The following is a 22,455-nucleotide window of genomic DNA, read 5'->3' as shown; positions in this document are numbered from 1 at the left end:
GAGTGAGTGAGTTTGTGTGTGTCAGGGGAGCAGGCATTGAATGAAAGGAACAGGAGATATGGTCACGTGAGCCCTTGCTGCTGCTGCTTTCCATTAAAATCAGTGTTCCTGCTATTAAATGTAAAGATGCTATTTACAGCACTTGTGCATGCTAGCAGAGGTCACCATTGTTCCTGTCACAGCTGAACAGCAAGGTCGACTTACATGTGCATATCATTATCAACATTAATAGCATGCATACATATCCCATATGTACACTAAGAGCATGCATGATTATTAACATAGATGCAGGAAAACATGACACCCAAGGGATACATGTGAAGAGTGTCTTTAATATTAAAGAGATGGTAGCAGCACTTGCTGAGGAGTTGGCTCAGCCTACTTTGCATTCTACAGAGAGTCATCTCTGCTGCCTGATTTCTTCTCTAAAGAGCCTAAAGGGCTGACACCATCGCATCTGCCTGGCAGAGATGGTACAGGTTGGTCTTAAATCATCTTTCTCTTCTACATGAGAGGCCAAATGTTGCTCCCTAACATGTCTGTGACCATGCTACTTAATGTGTTTGATGTTTCAATGTTAGCAAAACACTGGACAAATAGTTAGGGGATCACCAGAGTCATTAAAATTAATTGTGAAAGAAACATGAATGACTGAACCTGAAAGTTAACTTGTGATCAAATTGTTGTCCACGCATTTCACTGTGAGCAAACTGTCAACCTGCTGGTGGCACTAAAGTAAAAGTCAGGTGATCACAACACATTTCAAGTCACTACTGGACCTACTATTGAAACATGGAAAAAAAAAAAAAAAAGGATATGATTGTAACAAATAAATATTTAATTTTGTATTATGTTGATGTTCAACTCTGGGTGGGTGGTAGAGGGTTGTGTGCATCAGTAAACCAACTGAGAAGTTGTGTACTTAGATTAGACTGCAAAATGTTGACTGGAAAATGTCTTTAGTAGAAAATTTATACTAATGTAAAAAGGTGTTGTTAAAAACTAATGTCACATAGAGTCATTGAACAGCCTGACAGCAGTACAGAGATATTTACTTCTAAAGGTTTTTGAGTGAGGTTTGCCCTTTTAACAATCACAGAATTTCAATTTCAATTTCTACTTGATAAGTAAGTTTTGTTGTATCATGAAACAAAGTGGATCAGGAGTATCTCCTGATACTCTCCCGATCTTGGCAGGAAGGTGGCTCTCTCCAGGTCTATGCTACAGCTAGCTTGACTCCCAAAAGCTGCACAGAATATCTTTAGGTGAGGTGGCATTGTGAATAAACAGAACCACATGTAGGATACAGTTCTGCATAGCGTTAGCCTATATGGGTTGTAAGAAGCTGTAAGGGTGAATTACTGGCTATATGATATATGTTTGAGCATGTGGAGATGACAAATATAGGACCACATGTTGGACCCTCTGTCCAGTAGGTGATTAGGATTCATCATTTGGAGATCCTGAAGACTGTACTGTAGTTTTTACTGTATATACTGCAGTTTTTTTGTCAGTCATGTAACAGTTGTTGAGATATCTCACTCTGGTCAACTGACATGACATCACAACTCCACCTTTCCTGCGGCTAAACCTGACATGCACCTTGAGCTTTTATTCCTTCAGCTGTTGTTATTTTCCCTCTTCCCCTGTGGTGTCTCCTTCCCTTCCTCTCTATTTTCAGATGCTCACCTCCTTCATCACCCACTATCCAACGCAGCAGAGGGGAAATCCCTTGAAGATGGCGCTCCATCAGTAATGATTTTCTGCTCAGCTGAGCAATGAAAGGTACACATGCACTCACTCTGCCTGTCTCTCTCCAACTCATCCTCACTCCCTTTCTCAGTAAACCCCATCATCCATCCCTCAATGCATCTCATTAAAGTTTTAAAGCCAAGGTAAGCAGGCACATCAGTGAATCCCTCCATCCGCCCACTCTGCGCCCCATCCTGTCCTTATTTTCTCCCCATTCCTCACTCTGGGGCTGTGTGAAATTAGGGAGAAGATAGCTCGGCATGTCTTTATTTAGAAAATAATAAGCAAACAAGAGTGCAAGCAATAAACCGTATGGAGGACAGGAGGTGGGGAGAAGTGGTGAGAGCTGCATTGTCTATGGAGACTTGTGAAGAGTTCCTGGTCTCAGTGCTGGAGAAGCAGGTTGATGTAGGTGCAGGCCACAGCTGGCTTGTATAATCTGGTAGGGAGGCTCTTGAGCACTGGGACTGCTCTAAACTGAAATGTTATTCTCTACCAGACTTGGCAGGCGGTCACTGAACCACAGCTATTTACTACATCTGAAATGGCAGGGTCTTACCCATCAGCACATAGAACCTGCTCATTTAAAGCCTTAAGTTTAAAGTGACCAGCACAAGTGGAGCAGAGTGATAGAGCGAGCAAACTGACTCAGTAATGTCATAGCAGCATTTAGCTAAAGTTAGGTAACACTGACCTCCATGAGCTGGTGGTCTAACTAGGCCAACATGGCTACTTCAGAATTACTAAAGACTTTGGCTGTGTCAGAAGAATCAATATAAAGAACATCATTACAAAGAAAATATGATTTATTTTATCATTATATACAGTACTTTTCCTCTGAGTGTAAATGTTTAATGAATGAATTATTAACAAACTTATTAAGTTTCTCTTTCAAAGCTTTGGTGTTCATGTATTTATTTTACTAAATGAGCTTATCAAACCTAACTGTACTAAGTGAGGAAATGCATATATATATATATATACATATATATATATATATATATATATATATATATATATATATATATATATATATATATATATATATGCATTTCCTATGCACACATCCTATACACACACACACACACACACACACACACACACACTGCATTGGTAATCTAAATTTCCCTGGGTTCATTACAGACCTACAAGTTACACTCATTAATACAAACCACTGAAGGTTGACCTTACTGAGCCTTTAATAGAAAGGATCAGTCCCAACTTTCCTGTGCAAGCTGCAAGATCCATTTTTGGAGGCAGAGGGCATTAAGGAATATTTGAGTCAATATTATCCAGCAAGCCTTTAGCAACTTGTTCTTCAAAATGGGATGTTGGTAAGGCATATCAATATTAATGGCATAATGCTGAGACCTCATTATGCTGAAGGTCGTGGCGGGATGTGGATTCAGAACGAAGGAAGATAAATGAAACTCTTCAGTGTTTATGGCAGAGAAGAAACACCAGGTTAGCTGCAGGACATGCTGAAGGCAACATGTCACCCTTGCTGAAAAAAAGTAATGCACCCTTTCAAAATTGTGAGCTGAAATTTTGTAAATCATCTGTGTGACTTTTAGCGTGTGCAAAGTAAATTCAGTCATTAAAATGCAAAAAGACTGTGTAAGTAAAGAGCTACGGCACCAATGGGACTTGGTACAACTGGAGATGGAGACAGTATCTAGATAGGTTGTGTAATGCCTGGAAGATATCACATGACAAAAAATCTCTTCCAGTGGGTGATGCTTGTGTTAGTGGGGCACTTCTCACATTTTTACTTTGTGTGTTACTATAGTAACATTAATGATGGTTTACTCTATTCACATAATCCACTGCAGTGAGAGCCTGCATGCACACTACCAGCACCTAAAACAAAGAGAATTCAGCCACTTGTAATTGTATTGTTTACACTTGCACTTTTCCTACTGTGGCATGTCACAACATCTCACATAAAAGGGCCTGTACAGGAGAACTGCAGGAAATATGATCACTCATAGTCCTTTTCTGCTTGAGGAGAATTTTGTCTCATCTCTAGATCACAACAAAATGAGGAATAATTCTAGGAAACTGAAAGTAATAATGGCCATAGCTATAGAAGCATGGCATTACTAAACATTGATTAAAATTGAAGAATAGGCAGACTACTGCAGACAGCAAGCTAACAACTAACAGGCTAGAAAGCCAGGAATATTGCCAAACCCAAAAGGTGCATTCACACCAGTCTTTACTGTGTGTGTGAGGTGGGTGATTGTATGTATCTAAGGTCAATGGAAAGACAAAAAACAAGCTGCATAGAGACACATTCCCACACATGGCCGTGTTTATGCTGCCAGCTTATAGCTAATGTGAACATTGCAGGTTAGATGTGAATAAATATAAACGGCCCACTGGTAAAATTCATGTGATCGACACAAGGAGAAAATTCCCATCACTGAAACCTGACTAAGCACATTGTTAGAAATTAAACAGTAAATGGGTGGCACATATATGACACTTTACTGGTTTCCGAAACATTTAAGATTTATCCACACACACACTGGCACAAGCATGGCTATCATTTGCATTAAATCCAGTTGTACTGTACCTGAGGTTGGGTACTGATACCAAAGTGCCTCAGAGCTTCCAATCCATCTAAAAGTAGCAAAGTTATCCGACTCCCTGATTCAATATCTGATGAAAGAATAAGTAAATCTAGGAACTGGAGAAGCTTTCGAAAGCCGTCTTTCAAACTTTGTACACTTTTTGACATGAACATTTTCAGCTAATATTCAGAAAAGTGATTTGATCCTTAAGATTGCACAAGTGATGACTGATAATAATTTAGATCTCTAATTGTGTCAGATGTAACACCTCCTAAATACAGACTATGGTATTACAGTATGTGTGTGTGTTTAGTGTAAACAGAATCAGAAGTGATGAAATCTCTTTTGCCTGGGAGTGCAAGCCACACTCTCAGTGTACCCCACATTCTCACACACACACTGACAAGCTGATGTAACCCGTGTGCTCCCGTGGTTTAGCTTGAAGCTCCATCAGTACAGTTCTCTGAAAGATGCATCATGATGCATTTACATCAGGCCACTGTATCAGCTAAGTCTCCCAAATGATGAACTCATTTCGCCTGAATATTCTTCACCACTTTTACTGCAGAGTGCTCTGCAGGGATGATGATCCCTGCATCACCGTAGATGATGCTGGTTTACATTTTTCATCATAGCAGAATATTTCTCATCATCTGAATACTGAGAGGGGGGGGCTTGTAGGAGTGTTTGCTCTCTGCACAGGACCTGCAGCTTACAGGATTTACTAATTGATTGACACACAGTCTCCTGTGTGGTTAAAGGGAAATTTGAATGAACAGAAATAAAGCAATAAATACCTGATCTGACATGTTTAACACTGGTTCAAAATTAAACTTAATCTTTGTGCAGATTTTTTAAATTGGGGTATGTAAACCATTGCAAGTCTGAACCAGAACAGTTACTTTAAAGAAAATTCCTTTTACATTTTCTTACCTACTGAGAAATACTATAATCTAGCTTTCTGACAGCTTTAAGTATGTATGGGCTCATTAATGGGACACGCTGTTTAACTGCTAGTTAGCAGCTAGGTGACAAAAATCCCAACTACCTCATTACTTCAGACAAATTCAGGGCAAATCCTAAATGTACCATCTGGAAGACATATTTAAAAAGTCCTGTTCAGACTGTGTATGTGTAGTAAGAACCTGTGTTTTGGCTGAGAGGAGGGAAAAAAGGTGTGAGAGCGGCCTTACCATCGGAGGGCGATTTTGATGGGCGTGGTGAGGCAGGATGTGAAGAGATCAGCGGGGAGGTCGGGGTTCATGGGCAGCAGCTCGCTGGCCTCACACGCAGCCAGTTGGATGCAGTTCTTCATAGAGGGTGGCAGAGGCATCTGGGCGAGTGGGTGGCTGGGATTGATGGCCGCCACCTGAACAGACAACAAAATGATTTAGTTTGTTTACATTTATTTAGCTGCAACGACCAGCTGAGCCGCAACCAGAAACAAGTTAGCACACATTAAAGCTTTCATATGACCACGCTGCTCTGTTCTGCCTGTCAGAGAGATCAAGAAGATTGTAAATATCCAGTCAGAATCTGTGAAAAGTCTGAATTGTTTTACTGTTCCACCTACCTACTTCCTGGGGAAAAGAATGACAGAAAAACCGAGACAGTCAAGGAGGAGGGAGACAGACACCTTAGCTATGAAAAAGAGAGACTTGTCTGTGGAGGGTGACAGTCATGTGTATTCATTAACAAATAGGTCTGATCAAAGTTGTGTTCAGGGTTTTGTTGGTACTGTAAAATTGAATTTTGGTAACAAGAAACCTTGCATGATGTTGATAGTTTAGAAGTTAACACAGTAACAAAAGCAGAAAAGATTAAACATCTAAGTTGAAACGCACTGGTCTATAATAATGTTGCTTGATAATCTGCAAGAGGTTTGCTGGAGATTTGATTACTTTTTTTTCCCTCTCAATCACACACCTTCATAATAGGTGAAGTTGTGCCAGGAAATGTCTGCTTTGCTTGGATGACAGAAGCAGACAGGATGAGGAACTGGAGTTGAAATGAAAGGTTCAGAAACAGATTAAAGTGCAGAAACCTGAGACCAAAGAAGAATAAGCAGCGAAGAAAGGAGAAAGAGGAAAATGTCAGTTTTGATAGTGGCAGATAGTAATATGGAGTCGAATCTGAGTTCGTGCAAATGTACAGCAAAGGCAGCAGGTGAAGGCTTTAGCATGGCGATACCACCTACACAAGCCTGTTCTGTCATCACTGTTACAAGCTGCTTGTGTTTCTCAGATTTGGCATCAATTCATTGCTTTTCATTACAAACTTTTCCACTCGATCCGTCTAGTGAGCTCGTTCTCAAACAAAAACACTGTGTTTATTTTAAGATGAAGCTCGACCATTACAGTTTTTGTAATCCTGATGAATTGTGTTTACCACATTAAAAATGTGAAACATCAACATTTAATTTTTTGCCTCAGTTAAGAGAAGAACAATAAAAGTGTTTATTTTCCTGCTGTTGCACAAAGAGAGGAAGACATTAAATCTGTATTAGATACAAATCAGTGCTTTTTCCAGGTTTGCCACCTTGTGTTTGCAGCTAAAACATTATATTTGAGGCAGTGCCGGAGACATTTTGAGAATGTAATGATAATGTAATAGTTTATTGATCCCAGTGAGGAAATTTTCCTCTTGCATGGCCCTTAGCAGGTGGTCTTCGGTGGTAAACAATCCCCTTGTCTATTCTGAGAACAGAATTAGAGTGTTATTTCCACACTCTGGAACAGCTCAGTCAATACTTAAAAAATGGAGAAGGCTTGCATATGATGTAAAACTTTAATTATATTTGGAGCTCTTGACTATTTATGTGCTCATTGTGCTGTTGTACTGTTGATCTGTTTGCTGGAAGTTCAATATGTTCATCTGTTATTTGCTGAGTACACTTTAATGAGCTGTGTGCCTTAATGGAGGCAGCTATCCAAGACTTCCCTTTATCATCACTGACTGCTATGGCTTTCATTCTGCAACCCAGACTACATTTAGTAAGGAGATTATTATATTATTATTATTAGTGCCTTTTTTTCATTAAAACCCATGTCTCTATTATTCCAGGAAAGCCGGCATTGCGCTTTTTGTCATTTTAAATTGACAGCTGCTTTTTTGGTCGCCGACTAAGTTGGATAGATGACAGGCTCATCATGAAACACAGTAGGGGCTTGTGTCAGGAGCTGTGAACAGAGTCTGCTGAAATCATTATGACATGATCACGATTGCAGTCTCTTACGCTTCTTTCGTCGTTTTTTTTAATAAAAATTCATACACAGCGTGAGGACAACAACCTTAAATGACTACACAACTTAAAGTAACATGTAATTAAAAACTTAATTTGATGAGACCTGAAGAGATCGAGAAGTTAGAACCCAATGAAAAAACTGTGGGTTCAGAATTCAAGGATTTCTTTGGTCCTAATTGAACATTTATCTAGAGGACTTTAGTAGATTATCTTTAGTAGATTTTAATATTTAATTTTTAAAACTATTATAATTAGCCAATTTCTTTTTAACCTGGAAGATTTGTGTGAGTCCATAAAGACCCTGTGGTACCACATAGTAAACATTATGGAATATATTTTAAAACAGTTACAGTAAAACCTCTTGAGGAGCTATAGACACCCACTAAAGTAGTGTACTGTAGCAGAAAATGCTGCTTCAAGTGCTAAAATGCTTTCTGTGTTAGCAAACACTTTTGGGCACAAAGGCTAAGCAGGAGGAGGGGGTGTGAGAAATCCACTGTCTGGTGCCAAAACTCTAAAAGTCCTGGAAATCAATCTACAGCAATGAACACATGCAATCACTTCAGCAAACACAGACATAAAGTACGAGAACAAACCGTATGTGGACAGTCACATATAGGCACATACATCCATAAGTCTATACACATTATAGTTGGACCATGACACAATGTTCATTATTTTGGCATTATTAAAGTTTTAAAGTTTTAAAGACTTGCAGTCATTGTCTATCTGAAGACTGGAACTCACAGACATCACCGGATGCTGGCTTTCTTCCTTGGTGAAGCTCTGCCAGACCTGTCAGCAGGTGAAATGAATGGTCAAATGTTGGATGGAAGTTCCAGTTCTTTGCCTTAAAAAGTCCCGGGTTGTTTTAACACTATTCCTTAGGTCACTGCCCATCTGCACTGTCAAGCATCGTCCAACGAGTTGTGAAACATTTCTCTGAATCTGTGCAGATAATACCACTCTAAACACTTCAGGATTCATCCTGCTGCTTTTGTCAACAGTCACATTATAAAGAAATACAAGGGAACCCGTTCCACTTCCCATATATACCCACATTATACTTGGCAGATGTGGTAGCATGTTTTAGATTAAACACTTCCTTTTCCTTGTTTGTGTGTTTCTCCACCCCAGCCTCTAGTGAGTCCAACCTCATTTCTGTCACTGTGCAGGCTTTTTGCACCAGTTTGTCCAGCTGCCTTACATCCTTCTGCTTTATGCTGCCTCCACATGAAACTGTAGGATAAAATAGCACACTTGCTACTATAGTTTGATAAAACATTTGTAGCATCTTCCTGCAGACGTCTAATGACCTAAGCCGCCTTAGGAGGATAAGACGTCTCAGCCCTTTTTTATGTTCCCCATCTGTGTGAAGTGACCAGTTCAACTAATTGTCCAAGTGCACACATAGATATCTGTAGGCTGGCACCACTTCAATGTCTGCTCCACAAATTCTGACTGGATGAGGAGGGAGTTTAAACCTTTGAAAATCCACTAACATCTCCATCTTAAGCAGGAGGCAGTTTTACAGAGGCCTAAAGGTTTTTAGGCCTCTGTAAACTCTTCCTCTGTACACTCTTCCTTTCCATGCCTAATACATGCAACAATTGCAGCACCGTCAGAACACTTCTGAATGTGGCAACACTTAGGATTGTGTGGTAAAGCCTTTGTATTTACTCTGAGGAACGCTGACTTTGAGAAAGATACACATGACACACTGTCATGTCCACCTGTTTTTTTCTGTGCTTTGATTTCACTACATTGAAACAATAAACTTCAACATTCTATAAAATCTGGAAAAACTGGGGTGCCCTAAACCTTTTGACCAGTAGCCCACCTATACACACAGTACAGACACACCCAATCACAAATATAGGTGCAATATCCTAGCAATCCTGAATGCAGCAGATGTAGTTCAGTATGTGCTGCAAGTTGTGATGAACACACACCACCTGAGGCGAGCACTGAGGGGACATGCTTGTCTATTTGCACCCAGAGGGCAAGCCAAGTCTATTAGAGTATAAGACAGGAAAACAAATACAAGAAAAGATCCACAGGCGAGTGTCTCACAGGTAACAAAAAGTCACGTAAGCTCTGTATATCAGTCGTCTGCCATGGTCTGATTAAAATGTTCAACAGAAACACTTGTGATGTGGCAGAGTAGATTCACAATATGAAATGCTTCCCTTATCCTGCATAAGCTGCAAACCCATCCTGCTCTCCGCTAGTCCAATAGCTCATTAGTTGACTATTAATAAATTGGGAAAATGCTCAGACCTGAAGTGTTATTACATTATTTACTGTACTTCTGCAGCATAAGAATCATCGCACACACATAAATAAATCATGATATTAAAATTACAGAGGAACTGTTTTAATTATTAGGGGAAAGTGTGATAACGTGTGTAACTGTGTTTTTTTCCTGTCAACATGCATATATATATTTCATTTCTCTTTGTAATGCTCGCAGGCGTGAGTGGGCGCCTGATTGTTGCTGTGTGAATGGATCTGTGCCAATCATCATGTAACATAATTCCTCTTCTCTTTCTCTAATGAGGAAAATGTCGACTCGCTCGCAGAGACAGACATCACAAACAAAGCTGCGTGTGTTTCGAAAGCCTCTCGTGTCAACCTAAGAACAACACTGTCTCCTGAAAGAAATTTGGAGAAAGTGTGCGAACGTGCCACAGTAATCCTAATGGTAAATACGAAAACACTGCCAGTAGACGCTGATTAATGCCAAGCATCCACTGTAATTATCACATTAGCATATTGTAATCTCCCAAATTATCATGAAAATCACCATGACAGCTTTCTTTTCTCTGTTTCCCACAGGGGATATCAGGGAACAATTTAATTGCGGAGAAATCCTCTTTTTTAAAAAGTGTCACTAACTGATGAGACTAATCCTATAGGGGAGTGGGATTTTAGATGTAGCAAACGAACAAGAAAGAGGAGTGCAATAGGCACATTACTAAAACGCAAACTCTAGTCGAGCAATTCATTTTACAGTTGTGCATTAATTATTCATTAAGATTACAGAAGGCGCTGGTGGAGGGAAATGCCAACGACACAAACACCTAACCCACAACACACACACACACACACACACACAAGCAATTCAGTGAGTCCTAGCTGTGAATGCTGCATGAATGCTGAAAATCAGGTGGACGTGCACACACACACTCACTGAGCATGTTGCTGAGTGCACCCAGGAAGTGATGAGATATTCAAAAGGAAGCAGGTGGTCTTATAATAGAGCACTCAGAGCAGGCACCCACTCACATGCACACTGACTGACTGACTGACTGACTGAACTGCAGGTGGAGGCTGTGGAGGAGTGATAAAAACACTTCCTCCTTCTTTCTTATCTCCCTTGCCTTGTCTTCTTCATGCTCGTCTTCTTCATCTGCACTGTTGTATCTCCAAATAATACAGTCCCTGGTGAGTTCAGGCCTGTCGTGTTATGTGAAACAAGTGCAACAGTATAAGTAAAAAGGGCTGACACAGTGTGTGAGTGTGATGTTGTTGCATAATTCCCCTCAGAGAGAGTCGCGACAGAGGGATGCAGGTGCAGGACTGTGTGGGCGAACTGCCCTCTTGGATTATCTCCTGCATGATTAAAAAGTCTCTAGAAGTCATCACCTCTGTCTTTATCTTCCATCACCCCTCCATATTATTCTCTTTCTGTGTGAGCAGGTGAGAAGGGCAAGCACTCAGGTGGAAAAGTGAAATTGCTTATGGACATTATGCAACCTCCCCTGCATTTAAACTGGGGTACTTCCTCATTATTTATTTCCCTACTGTAACAATATAGTTAAACCCAGAAGCTCCAGGCAGCTTTAGATAAATACTTCTTGTGCAACGATGCAGCTAATGTCTTTGGAGTGCCCATTGTAGCCTGCTATGGAAAAAGTAAAATACGTTCTCCAAAAATGTCTGATCAAGTATTTATCCAATCTGGCCACAGCCAGACAGCATCTCTCAGCTTGCACTGACCACAGCCACTTCACAGACTTGACTCCCAGGCCTTAGGACCACGGTTTGACTAGAATTACACTCAAATGACAACAGACAGCAGCAGCTAAAACTTTTATCTGCTGTAGCCTTGGGAGAATCCCAAGTGGCCCATTACTTAGTAACCCTTGTACAAACTAGCTACAAGAACAAGGAGTTCGCTGCTTCCACTACCTCTCTAGATGTTTCAACTGTGCTCTATTTGAAGCTAATTTGCTGCAGTATTTCAACTGCTTTGTCAAAGTGGTCCATGCTCTTAGCTTGAACAAGAAAGGTTAGAAGGTTGATGTGCTTTAAATATGCATTGCTTTAGCCAAAATAAAAGCAAAAGCTCAGTTTGATAAGTGTGAACTTTGGATATTGTTGCTTTCAAAAATATTTGGAGAAAATCAAAGGAGACCCTTCAATATTAACACCTTTATATTTTATTGCCAGGCGAAGTTCTTGGACACAAGTGCTTCTATTAAAAAATAATAAAGGATGTACTATTAAAGTTTCATTAATTCAATCTTTGTTGAGCAGGGGCAGGACTCCAAAGTAAACTGACATACAGCCATAAAATACCACCAACCTAAAAACACTAACATGTCCACAAACTACTGCCAACAGGAACACACAGCTTCTCTCATGCATTTGGAGCGTGCATGTTACAGAATCTCAAAATGTATCAGTTAAGCTGATTGGGATGACTGACTCCAGTCATGTGTTGGGTTTAAAACTGAGATGAAAACACTTATACTTGTACTTATAATTGTATGTATACACACGTAGACATATAGCATGTCTACGTGTGTATACATACAGGGATAAGTACTTCATACATACAAGTATAAAGAAAAAAACGCTGCTGGGTAGCATACATAAAAACGTAGAACTCTGGCTGACATTGTGAGTTACTTACTAAGTTTTTAACCCACACCTTTGGCCTCATCCAAGAACCAGTCATATAAATAGATTTTTTTTGTGTTAAGAGGCACATAGGAGCATTTTATTTTAATTTCTTTGTTTTGTTTGTTTGTTTTTATTTGTTGCATTCAACAATTTTCCTATATAGCACTTTTCTCTGGTATACAAACAAAATTTATGAGTAGTCAAAGTCGCACAACTCACACACAGATCTCTCCCTTGTACCTCCGGGGATTTATTTAAGTCTCAAATATGTCAAATACCATCATCTGACAATGTCACCTAGTGTAAACTGGAGTAATCGCAACCTCAGCATTTCTGGCACTGTCTTAGCAGATGAAGCCGGTTGTCCACTAATTACAGGTCGGGGGATCGATTCCAGCTCCTTCAGTCCACATGTTGTAGTAATACAAAAGTGACCATGTAGCTGATGTATATTAACAAATAACAATAGTGAACAAAGTCAGGACGTGTGGTGCAAATTTACATCCATGCTGTGACCTCTGCAAACTTAAACTAACAAAAAAAAAAGCTAGAGAGGCTGAGAACGGAGAGACACTAGTGAAGAACTCTGTCAAACATTGCGGCACCTCAGCAGCTTTCACCGTTATTTTCACTGGTAACACAGTGTTCACAGGAGCTCGTCTTTACTCTCACTCTACAGCCCCATCTCTCTGCTCCATACTGTGTACATCCTGTACCTTTACCCTCCCTCCCTCTCTCTCTCTCTCTCTCTCTCTCACTCATTTCCCAGCTAATCTACAGTCTGAAACTTCTCCATGAATAATTGAGATGAATGACAGCGCCATCTCATTAGGAATTCACATAACATGCCATAGCCGGGAGAGAAAGGGAGAGAAAACGTAATAAAAAGATGAAGCAGTGAAAAGACTGGGGCTGCTGTTGGTGGTGGTGATGGGGTGTGTGTGTGTGTGTTTTTCTGAAGAGGGTTATATACACTACACCCAAGACTAAACCAAAGCTCAATCATTTAAAGCCAGCTGCCCATTTGATTGACTGGATCACAGCACTGAGGACATTTTAGATTTTTAATAGAGCAGATTCAAGCTGGTAATCGTGACTTGACACCACTCAGGTCTCCTTTATAAATAATCTATATATGAGTGTGTGTGTGTGTGAGTGAGAGAGAGAGAGACTGTGTGTATACAGTGTATGCGTCAGTGATTTTGTGTTGTGTGTGACAAATCACCCACTTTGCCACTAATAACTCCAACCAACAGATCATTTTACCCCATGTGCCTGCACACCAACTGCGTGTGTTTGCATGAGTCACCTAATCTTTGAGGAGCTCCCCCCTCCCCCCAATTACAACCCTACTAGTAATTCATGCCTGCTTCGTTATCATGACAGGTTGTGAGCATTAGAGTATGAGCGCATTAGTCTGTGTAGCTGCTCACCTCGAGCTCCTGCTCCCTCTGCACAGCAAACTGTTTGAATGACTTGACAATGATTCCTGCATTGGAGCAGTCGTAGACGAAAATGGACGGGCTCCCCATCCACGTCTGCAGGTCGTAGATGGACAGCGGGATGTACTGGGTGTAGTTCTGAAAAGGCCAGAGAAAGAAAGTTGGTGTCAAGAGTGAGGAATGAGAACACTGGGCATCATGTTATAGATGATTACTCACTTTCAGATATATGTCATTAATTATTAACCCGTCATCTGTTTGATGAAGAGTAGGAACGGAGGAGAGGGTTAGAGAAACAGTCGAAAACACAAAATTATAATGAGGGAGAGTAAGAGGGACCGAAAAATGATGAGACACCTGAGCACCTGAAATTATAAATCATTAAACATGTTGATATAAAGATGTTATTCTTAAGGCTTGAAAATTTTACACACTTTCCAGAACCTTTTTTTAAACCAAAACCCAATTGATCTCCTTGTTTCAGCCAGTGACACAGCAGCATCAGTTTATAGGGAAAGGGATAAATCCTGGGGGCGCACTGGGGACAGGGAGGCAACAGATAAGCCCAGACAGTGCATCATTGCGAGTGGGTGCTTACTTACAGGATGAGGCAAAGCACAACTCAAGCTTTTATGTCTGATTCGTGAGTCTCTACGACACAGTGGAGCCAAACATTAGGATCCAAAGCATCCAGGTAAGCTGGGTTTATGTTTCACTGTTATGACATTTGCACTTTTTGAAAATCAGAAAACTATTTTTCAGTTATCCTACCTTCACCTTGTCCTTAAGCAGCTCCATTTTACCAATTTTAGTTCCTAGGAAGCGCTAACAAGTTACTGCTGTTCTAGTACCACATTCTGATCCCAGCAAATACTCCTAGTTGACTCTGCAGTATAAGGTGACTGGTCAACAAACTTTGACCCTGCTAAAACATGTACAGTGTCTCTTCAGACCATCAGGACTGCAACAGTTCTGATTTTATCAAGTTAGGACTAGATACTGGGATTTGTTTGAATGTCGTATGAATATTAGTTATGTAATGTCAAGGAATTAAGCTCCGATTGAAGATGGGATAATCCTTCTGTGTGCACGCAACAATAGTAAGACCAACTTCCTAAACTTTCTTTAGATGTCTACCAGTTTTTAATTAATGTCTACTAGTTTTTAATTAAAACTCCTAAATTATTCTACTTTTAAACACTTTCTGTTACAAATATAAATGTGTCTATGACTGAACGAAAGATGAACCTGATAACATTGTTGTAGATCTTTTTTTGCCACAGCCAGAGAAGACATTATTAAACTGTGTTCAAAGTCTGAGTGATACTGCTCATGATGGGTACTGTGATCTCAATGTGTAAAACTGTGCCACTTTAGTCCTCAAACAGGAACGTAATTGACGAAGGCCAGAGAACCTTCTGGAACTTCCCATAACCTAAACTTGTACAGCAAAGGCAATCATGTCGGAGTCCACTAAGTTTTCCCTCTTCTCTTGCTTCGGTTGCTGTGTAGATCCATCCAAGTGTGCTTGTTATGCTAATGTTTGGGAGTAGACAGCGTTAACCTTTAAGCAATCACAGGTGACAGACCCACAAGCACCTACATGAACTTTCTTCCTATTGCAATTTCATGGACAACTGTGCTTCCTGAGAGGTGCTGAAACTTAGCTCCTAGAACTGGTCTCCAAAGAAGGTGGAGGGCAGTGGAAACAAAAGCAGAACCTGAACTAAGTTTGGTTCTAGCTCACTAAGCTCCTGCAGTCGAAAGGCCATTAAACACTGAATCAGAATTTAAAATGGGTAAACAAGTGAAGAAGGAAATTGACAGATAGTTGTTTCTTTGAAGACAAGCATCTTGATTTTCATCATGTTCAGTCTCCAGCTCCATCTGCCTTACATCATCGATTTAGCATTGCATTCCTAGAACGCTGTCAGACTCATGACAGACAGTTAAAAAGTACCATGTTGCAAGTAGAGATGAGGAGCAGACTGCAGAGGCCTGGTAAGAAACATGAGCTTAGGTTGTGGTTTGGTTCGTTCCATCCAAAGTATTTTTAAAAAGGCATGAAGGAAGCAGAGATATGGCTACACGCACACGTGCCCTTGAATTTGCTGATGTCCCATTGATCACATCGTCACTGTGTGAGCTCTGAGCAATGCCCAAGTTTTTGCAGTTGCATTATACAACATTCAAGTCTGTTGGCTGATAAATGAAATGAGGAACTGTCTTTGCTGTAGTCCCAGGCATACACAAAAAAGAAAATGCAGTGAAACTGGACATTTCCGGTGTTAAGCTATTACAGGTTGAACACCTTTCTCAGTAACAGCACTGGCTCTTGTCATGCAGTGTCTTGTTCAAGCCTACAGTACTGTATGCACTAAGCTTCCATTTGAGGCGTTCAACAAGTACAGTGGACATGTCATAGTTAATCACTGTGTAATGAGAAGCTTTGCAGACACAATCTGATCTGTTGACCTCAGAACACCTTACAACAAGATATTTGCTTTACTGAAGCAATTTTCCTATTAATCACAAAATATTATATTGTTGCACAATATAAATATATATATATATATATATAAAAACATCTCAGCCAAAGACAATTGTCTTCCTAGCAAATTGGTTTCAAAAAAGGCCTAGAACTCTATTGCAAATATATGTGATACCTTGTTAAAAACCCAGATCTCTCCATTGACAGTGGGTCGTGGCACTCCATGACCGTTGTAGTGGAAGAGGACACGCTCCTCCTTGGCATTGCGTCTCAGCGACGTGCACAGCTTCTTGACCTCATCCACTGTAGGGTCCAGACTCTGCTTGTAACGTGCCTAACAAACAGAAAGCAAGAGAGGAAAATGAGAGATGAGAAAAGAGCAAAAGAAAGAAAACAGATGCATTATTTTACATCTGGTATCCATGTGGCAGGCACTTTACTGACAGGTCAGACTTAGTATATGTTGGTTTACTCAGGTTCAGTAAAATATTTAGTCAGTGTGACTGGTTGTGAATGGAAGACATTGTTTTGTGACATTGTTACAGATCCGTAATGTCACTAAAGAAAAACCTTAATTTCAGATAAGGTTTAACATATATACATCTTCACAAGCCTACAAAACAATGCTAAGAGAAGAGCAGAACCTCATCATGTTAAATGATGCATTGGTTGGATCTAAATCAATGTACCATTCAGAAAACAACGCCCTTGGGGGCAAGAAAATACATATAAGGAACTACGCTAGGTGGTCATGAGGCAGATCATCCTTCTTGTATTTACATATCTCTTGATGTTGAGTGCATCAGAGGTCTTTTATGAGAGAGGAAGTGCAGGCACTGAGTCAGTGACTCACATGAATAAGAATCCCTGCTGTTTATCTTAATTATAGACATTTCTATGCTTGACAGTCAGTAAACAGGGATGAGAACCAATTTTGTTCAGGTATAATGAAATTCCATAAGCCATGGTCATGGTTTATATTTTGACTAGGGCAGACATAATTCATCTGCAATATAAAGAAAACAGACTGGAGTTTTATACTGTATTCGATATGTCACGATTTGTAGGATTTCAAGTTAAAAGGTGCAGAAGTTAATTGTCAATAAAGTGGTGCATAAAGGAAACATCCCAACAAGTCGATCTGACCTCCATGCAGCTCTTAGGTAAGAGAAATGTTTTCATGTTCAAGACATCTGAACATTTGAACATTTCTACTCTTCGAATTCTACAGACTTTAGTTTACATCGAATTCCACCATATTAGAGTGCAACTTCCCCACATTTAAGAGACAATTGTCACATTTGAAAATATTAATGATTCAGTACAGGATGAGATATCCTTTATGCATTCAGTTTTGAGCAGCCCAAAAATAAAGCTCCGAATCAGTGACTAACACAAGCTGGCAAACCTGAGAGAGACATTTTGCTAACAATGATCCAGTATTATATTGACTCATAGATGTTGCACTGTGCAAGATGTCAAACCTTTAAAAAGCCCTTTCACAGTTTTGAAGAATACGATAGCTGAAAATTTGTTTGTTAACTTTTGGCCTTTGAGGACGTAAAAACTTTTTCAAGTATGTTGTCAAACAGCAGTCAGATCCCCATATGAACACCGAAATGGATGTCCCTTCTGTAATTAAGAGGTTTCAGTAATGAAAGTGATGTACTACATATTATAAAAATGTATCAATAAGTTTATCCGAGGGTGGTAGCGGAGTGGTTAGCACTAGTCTCACAGCTAAACAAACCTCAGCTTAAATCCACCAGTTTTCTTTTTTCTTTTTGGCCATTTGTTGTCTCACTGGGATAATTTTGCATCTTGTGGCTGACTGTCTTTTAACTGAGCTCTGTGATGTTTAAACAAGAGAAAATAATACTCTAATTTGGAAAAACAAAACGCCATACAAACAAGGAAGGATACAAAGAAGCTTTTAAAAGGTTTTACACGTTTGAGTGTGAGCTTGAAACAAGCTGTTAATAGTAGACAGCAGGGTTTTGTTTTTTAAATCACATTAAAACACTAGAAGATATATTACACATAAACAAACACACAAAAAACTGTCTTAGATGTTGCTACTGTTGCTTTACACTGCTTGTTTTGCCACCTGTAGCTTAAGTAGAGAGCATGCTTCACCAGTGTGAGTGATTTTTTTAACAATGAACTGAGAAAATGCCCATGCTTATCAAGGGTGGATAGGAAGCTTGTCAAACTAACAGGAATAACTAAAGGAAAAAGAAGACGCGTGAACTGCTTCTGTTTCTTCTGTTTATTAAATTATCTGTTTGTATGTGCATGTGAGTGGATGGAAGGGACACAGAGGTGTCAACTAGTTATGCAACAGAAAATCACCCGGTTAGACCAGTCTGAATCATTATCACACTCACCAAGGCCCTTCTGTTACATAACTAACATGTCTTTTACCAAACAGCCTGCCTCCTGTCAAATAGCTTTGAATCACAGAAGTCAGATTTTTACCTTCAACTTTTCTGAAAATGTCCAACTATTGAATATAATAAAAAAGTTACTTAGGAAAAAATAAATTGAAAGGTATAAAACACAACACATGCACTTACAAAATGACCACTGAAACATCTTCTAAAGACACAATACCCGTCCTCTCTATCTCTTCATTTCACAAAGCACTTTTATTTATTTATATATTTATTATTAAAGAAGAGGTTGGAATGTTAAGCATAAATAAAATATGTTTTATTATAATTTGGTGCAAAACTTTCTTGTTATCTATATGGCTCAAATGTATAGTTGCTGATATTACTGCTTACTTCTAATCTGACCTTGATACTTTGACTTTGTTTTTTATTTAATAAAAATTTCTTGTCGCACATCAGCCCTGCTGGCGCCTAGGGAAACTTATACAAGGACCAGGCCCAAACATTTTAGGTGAACATAGGAGCAAAGCCATGGAGAAGCTGCTGCAGCCACACGCCAGATGTAGTGAAATGTAACCCAGGAGTAAAAAAAACTGGCTACAAAGAGCACACATTCTTTACGTTAGATACTGGTGTAAACTCTAGATCAGGGGTATTCAACTAAAATTTAAAAAGGTCTGGTTACGCAATATTTTTATAAGCAAAGGTCCAGAAGATTATAATGTCTAACTATTTACTGTGACATATTATCAAGTCGCCTGCATGTAATCAATACTTGACTGTCAAATCAAATTAATTCAAAAAACCTTTTGACTAATTTATTGTTATGTAACATCGAACTGAGCATGTGGCTCAAGATCCTGGAGTACTGGTCATATTGGGCTCTGAGACTGGCAACTCTCTGTGATCACACTTCAGATTTGAGTGGGTATGTGTGTTCAAAACCTTTGTGTTTGGTCTCGTAATGCCGTTTGATATTGGCTCTTTTATAATAAGAGCCACAGTTTCTGAACATATCAGACACACTGGTTTAGTGCTCCCAGTGGGTAATATGAACAGAAAGGAGTCTGTTCATTCTGGATTAAAAACTCTATTTTCACTGTCCCCTCTTCTCTTTTTGGACATTTCTATATTTATCTCTTCCTCTTTAAGTCTCACCGTCCTTTTATCAACTCATCTGTATCTCTCTCCTCTCTGTCGTCTGTGTCTCTCTCCTCTCTGTCGTCTGTCTCTCTCCTCTCTGTCGTCTGTCTCTCTCTCCTCTCTGTCGTCTGTATCTCTCCTCTCTGTCGTCTGTCTCTCTCCTCTCTGTCGTCTGTCTCTCTCCTCTCTGTCGTCTGTCTCTCTCCTCTCTGTCGTCTGTCTCTCTCTCCTCTCTGTCGTCTGTATCTCTCCTCTCTGTCGTCTGTATCTCTCCTCTCTGTCGTCTGTCTCTCTCCTCTCTTTCGTCTCTCTCTCTCCTCTCTGTCGTCTGTCTCTCTCTCCTCTCTGTCGTCTGTCTCTCTCTCCTCTCTGTCGTCTGTATCTCTCCTCTCTGTCGTCTGTCTCTCTCCTCTCTGTCGTCTGTCTCTCTCTCCTCTCTGTCGTCTGTCTCTCTCTCCTCTCTGTCGTCTGTCTCTCTCCTCTCTGTCGTCTGTATCTCTCCTCTCTGTCGTCTGTATCTCTCTCCTCTCTTTCGTCTGTCTCTCTCCTCTCTGTCGTCTGTCTCTCTCCTCTCTGTCGTCTGTCTCTCTCTCTCTCTGTCGTCTGTCTCTCTCCTCTCTGTCGTCTGTCTCTCTCCTCTCTGTCGTCTGTCTCTCTCCTCTCTGTCGTCTGTCTCTCTCCTCTCTGTCGTCTGGTCCTCTCTCCTCTCTGTCGTCTGTATCTCTCCTCTCTGTCGTCTGTATCTCTCTCCTCTCTGTCGTCTGTATCTCTCCTCTCTGTCGTCTGTATCTCTCCTCTCTGTCGTCTGTCTCTCTCCTCTCTGTCGTCTGTATCTCTCCTCTCTGTCGTCTGTCTCTCTCCTCTCTGTCGTCTGTCTCTCTCCTCTCTGTCGTCTGTATCTCTCCTCTCTGTCGTCTGTATCTCTCTCCTCTGTCCTCTGTATCTCTCTCCTCACCGTCTTTCTTTATTAATTATTTCCAACCTCCAACCTTCCAACCTTTCTCTCATCTACTGTTGAGTCACTAAATTTACCGTCTGTGATCCACAGAATCGATTGGCTAAGTGAAGTCAGGTGGCATTACTTAACTCCCATTCAATTGGCCAATGCGTTCTCGCGTCCACTAAATAACTACCGTAACGATCGCAATAGCTGCGCCGTTCAAAATTAAGGTGTCCCGCTAGATTTGGAATAAAAACGTTCGGTTTGGTCTGTAGCTCCGTATGGGACAGTTTCTGGGTCCGGATCCGGACCGCGATCCGCGTTGTTAGTGACCCCTGCTCTAGATCATACTGTAGGGCACTTAACTTTCAATTGTGTCACAAGTGACGTGCCATTGTAAACTCAAAGCTGGGAGATTCATTCACATACAGGGAAACATTAACTGTACTCTGTACTAAGGGGTGCACAGGATAAAGTCCAGGTCATCTATCTTTTATATTCGTGTTCTAACATGGCGCTTACTCAGGTAATGTCTAGATATGTTCAGGGTTCCAGTGCACTTTCAGACACTATCAGCTAATGATAGTTTTGCACAGGAGACTGCTAAGTGGATCCATATGCAGTAAGTGACATAGCTGCAGAAATAGGACAGGGAGGCGCAAAGAGCAAAGGTGTGGCTATGTGTATTGAGCTTGTTTTGGTTCAAGCAGTTAGTTTTGAACACTCATTGATTGAGGTGTCATTGATGTGTCATTATGTGTGATCTCTTAATCAACATCCATCTACCATATCTGCTAGTCAGGAGCTAAGTGGCCACATTTTTTTACACTAATGACAGGTCAAAGATTTTGATGGCCAGTCAATTAATTTTCTTCATAAATAGCAATAAAAATCAAAAGGGTTCTGACAAGCATCTAATAGATAGTAGAACAGATAAGTAAATCATTTTCAGCTATAAACACATCAAACTTATCATCTTGTCAAGTTTAGCTGTTTTGATACAGCAGTCCTATCTTTCCATATCCAACAGTATCCAAAAAACATAATTCTACATGTCACTTCCATTAGGGCATCTTAGGAGGCTTTTAATTTAATTTATCTGAAGGAAGTGTTGTTGAGTGTTGAGTTTCAGTTACAGTAACTTAATGCAAGTAAAAAAAAATTAAAAATTACATATATACATTTTATTACAGTTTCTGAAGTTTTATTGTATATCGGTCATGGGATATGGAATCTTCATCTAAAGAGTCTGAATGCAGTATTTCTAATAGAGCAGAAAAATTGAGAGCAGCAGTTTTGTGCAGTAGTTGACTTTTAATCAGTGTTTTTTAACACTACATGCATGTTTGATGTACATTTATCTGTTTTGTTTTTTATTGCAGCACTGCACTGATATCCAAGACAAGGATTTGCCACGATAGACAAATAAAATAACCCAACAATTTATGATGCTTGTCACTACAAACATAACTGTGTGATCACTACTTAAATTATACTAAATGCTGTCATTTCTTTAATTGTAATTTGTAGTCCTGGGTTGTGAGCAATAAATATGTGATAATT

At 40.0% G+C, this 22,455-nt stretch overlaps 1 protein-coding gene across 6 annotated transcripts in view; it reads right to left on the bottom strand.

Annotated features, from left to right (window-relative positions):
* Nucleotides 1-22,455, bottom strand: part of rptor (regulatory associated protein of MTOR, complex 1) — a 151,109-nt gene that overhangs the window by 79,174 nt on the left and 49,480 nt on the right. For all 6 annotated transcript variants that reach the window (XM_026359910.1, XM_026359914.1, XM_026359909.1 and 3 more), the window contains exons 5-7: nt 16,592-16,750; nt 13,917-14,063; nt 5,522-5,697 (exon numbers count right to left, since the gene is read on the bottom strand). In XM_026359910.1, the coding sequence (XP_026215695.1) occupies nt 5,522-5,697; nt 13,917-14,063; nt 16,592-16,750 (482 nt within the window). The remainder of the gene's footprint in view (nt 1-5,521; nt 5,698-13,916; nt 14,064-16,591; nt 16,751-22,455) is intronic.

This window comes from Anabas testudineus, chromosome 1 (assembly GCF_900324465.2).
Source record: "Anabas testudineus chromosome 1, fAnaTes1.2, whole genome shotgun sequence".
In the NCBI taxonomy this organism is placed as follows: Eukaryota; Metazoa; Chordata; class Actinopteri; order Anabantiformes; family Anabantidae; genus Anabas; species Anabas testudineus.
This window is presented reverse-complemented; position numbering and strand designations above follow the sequence as displayed.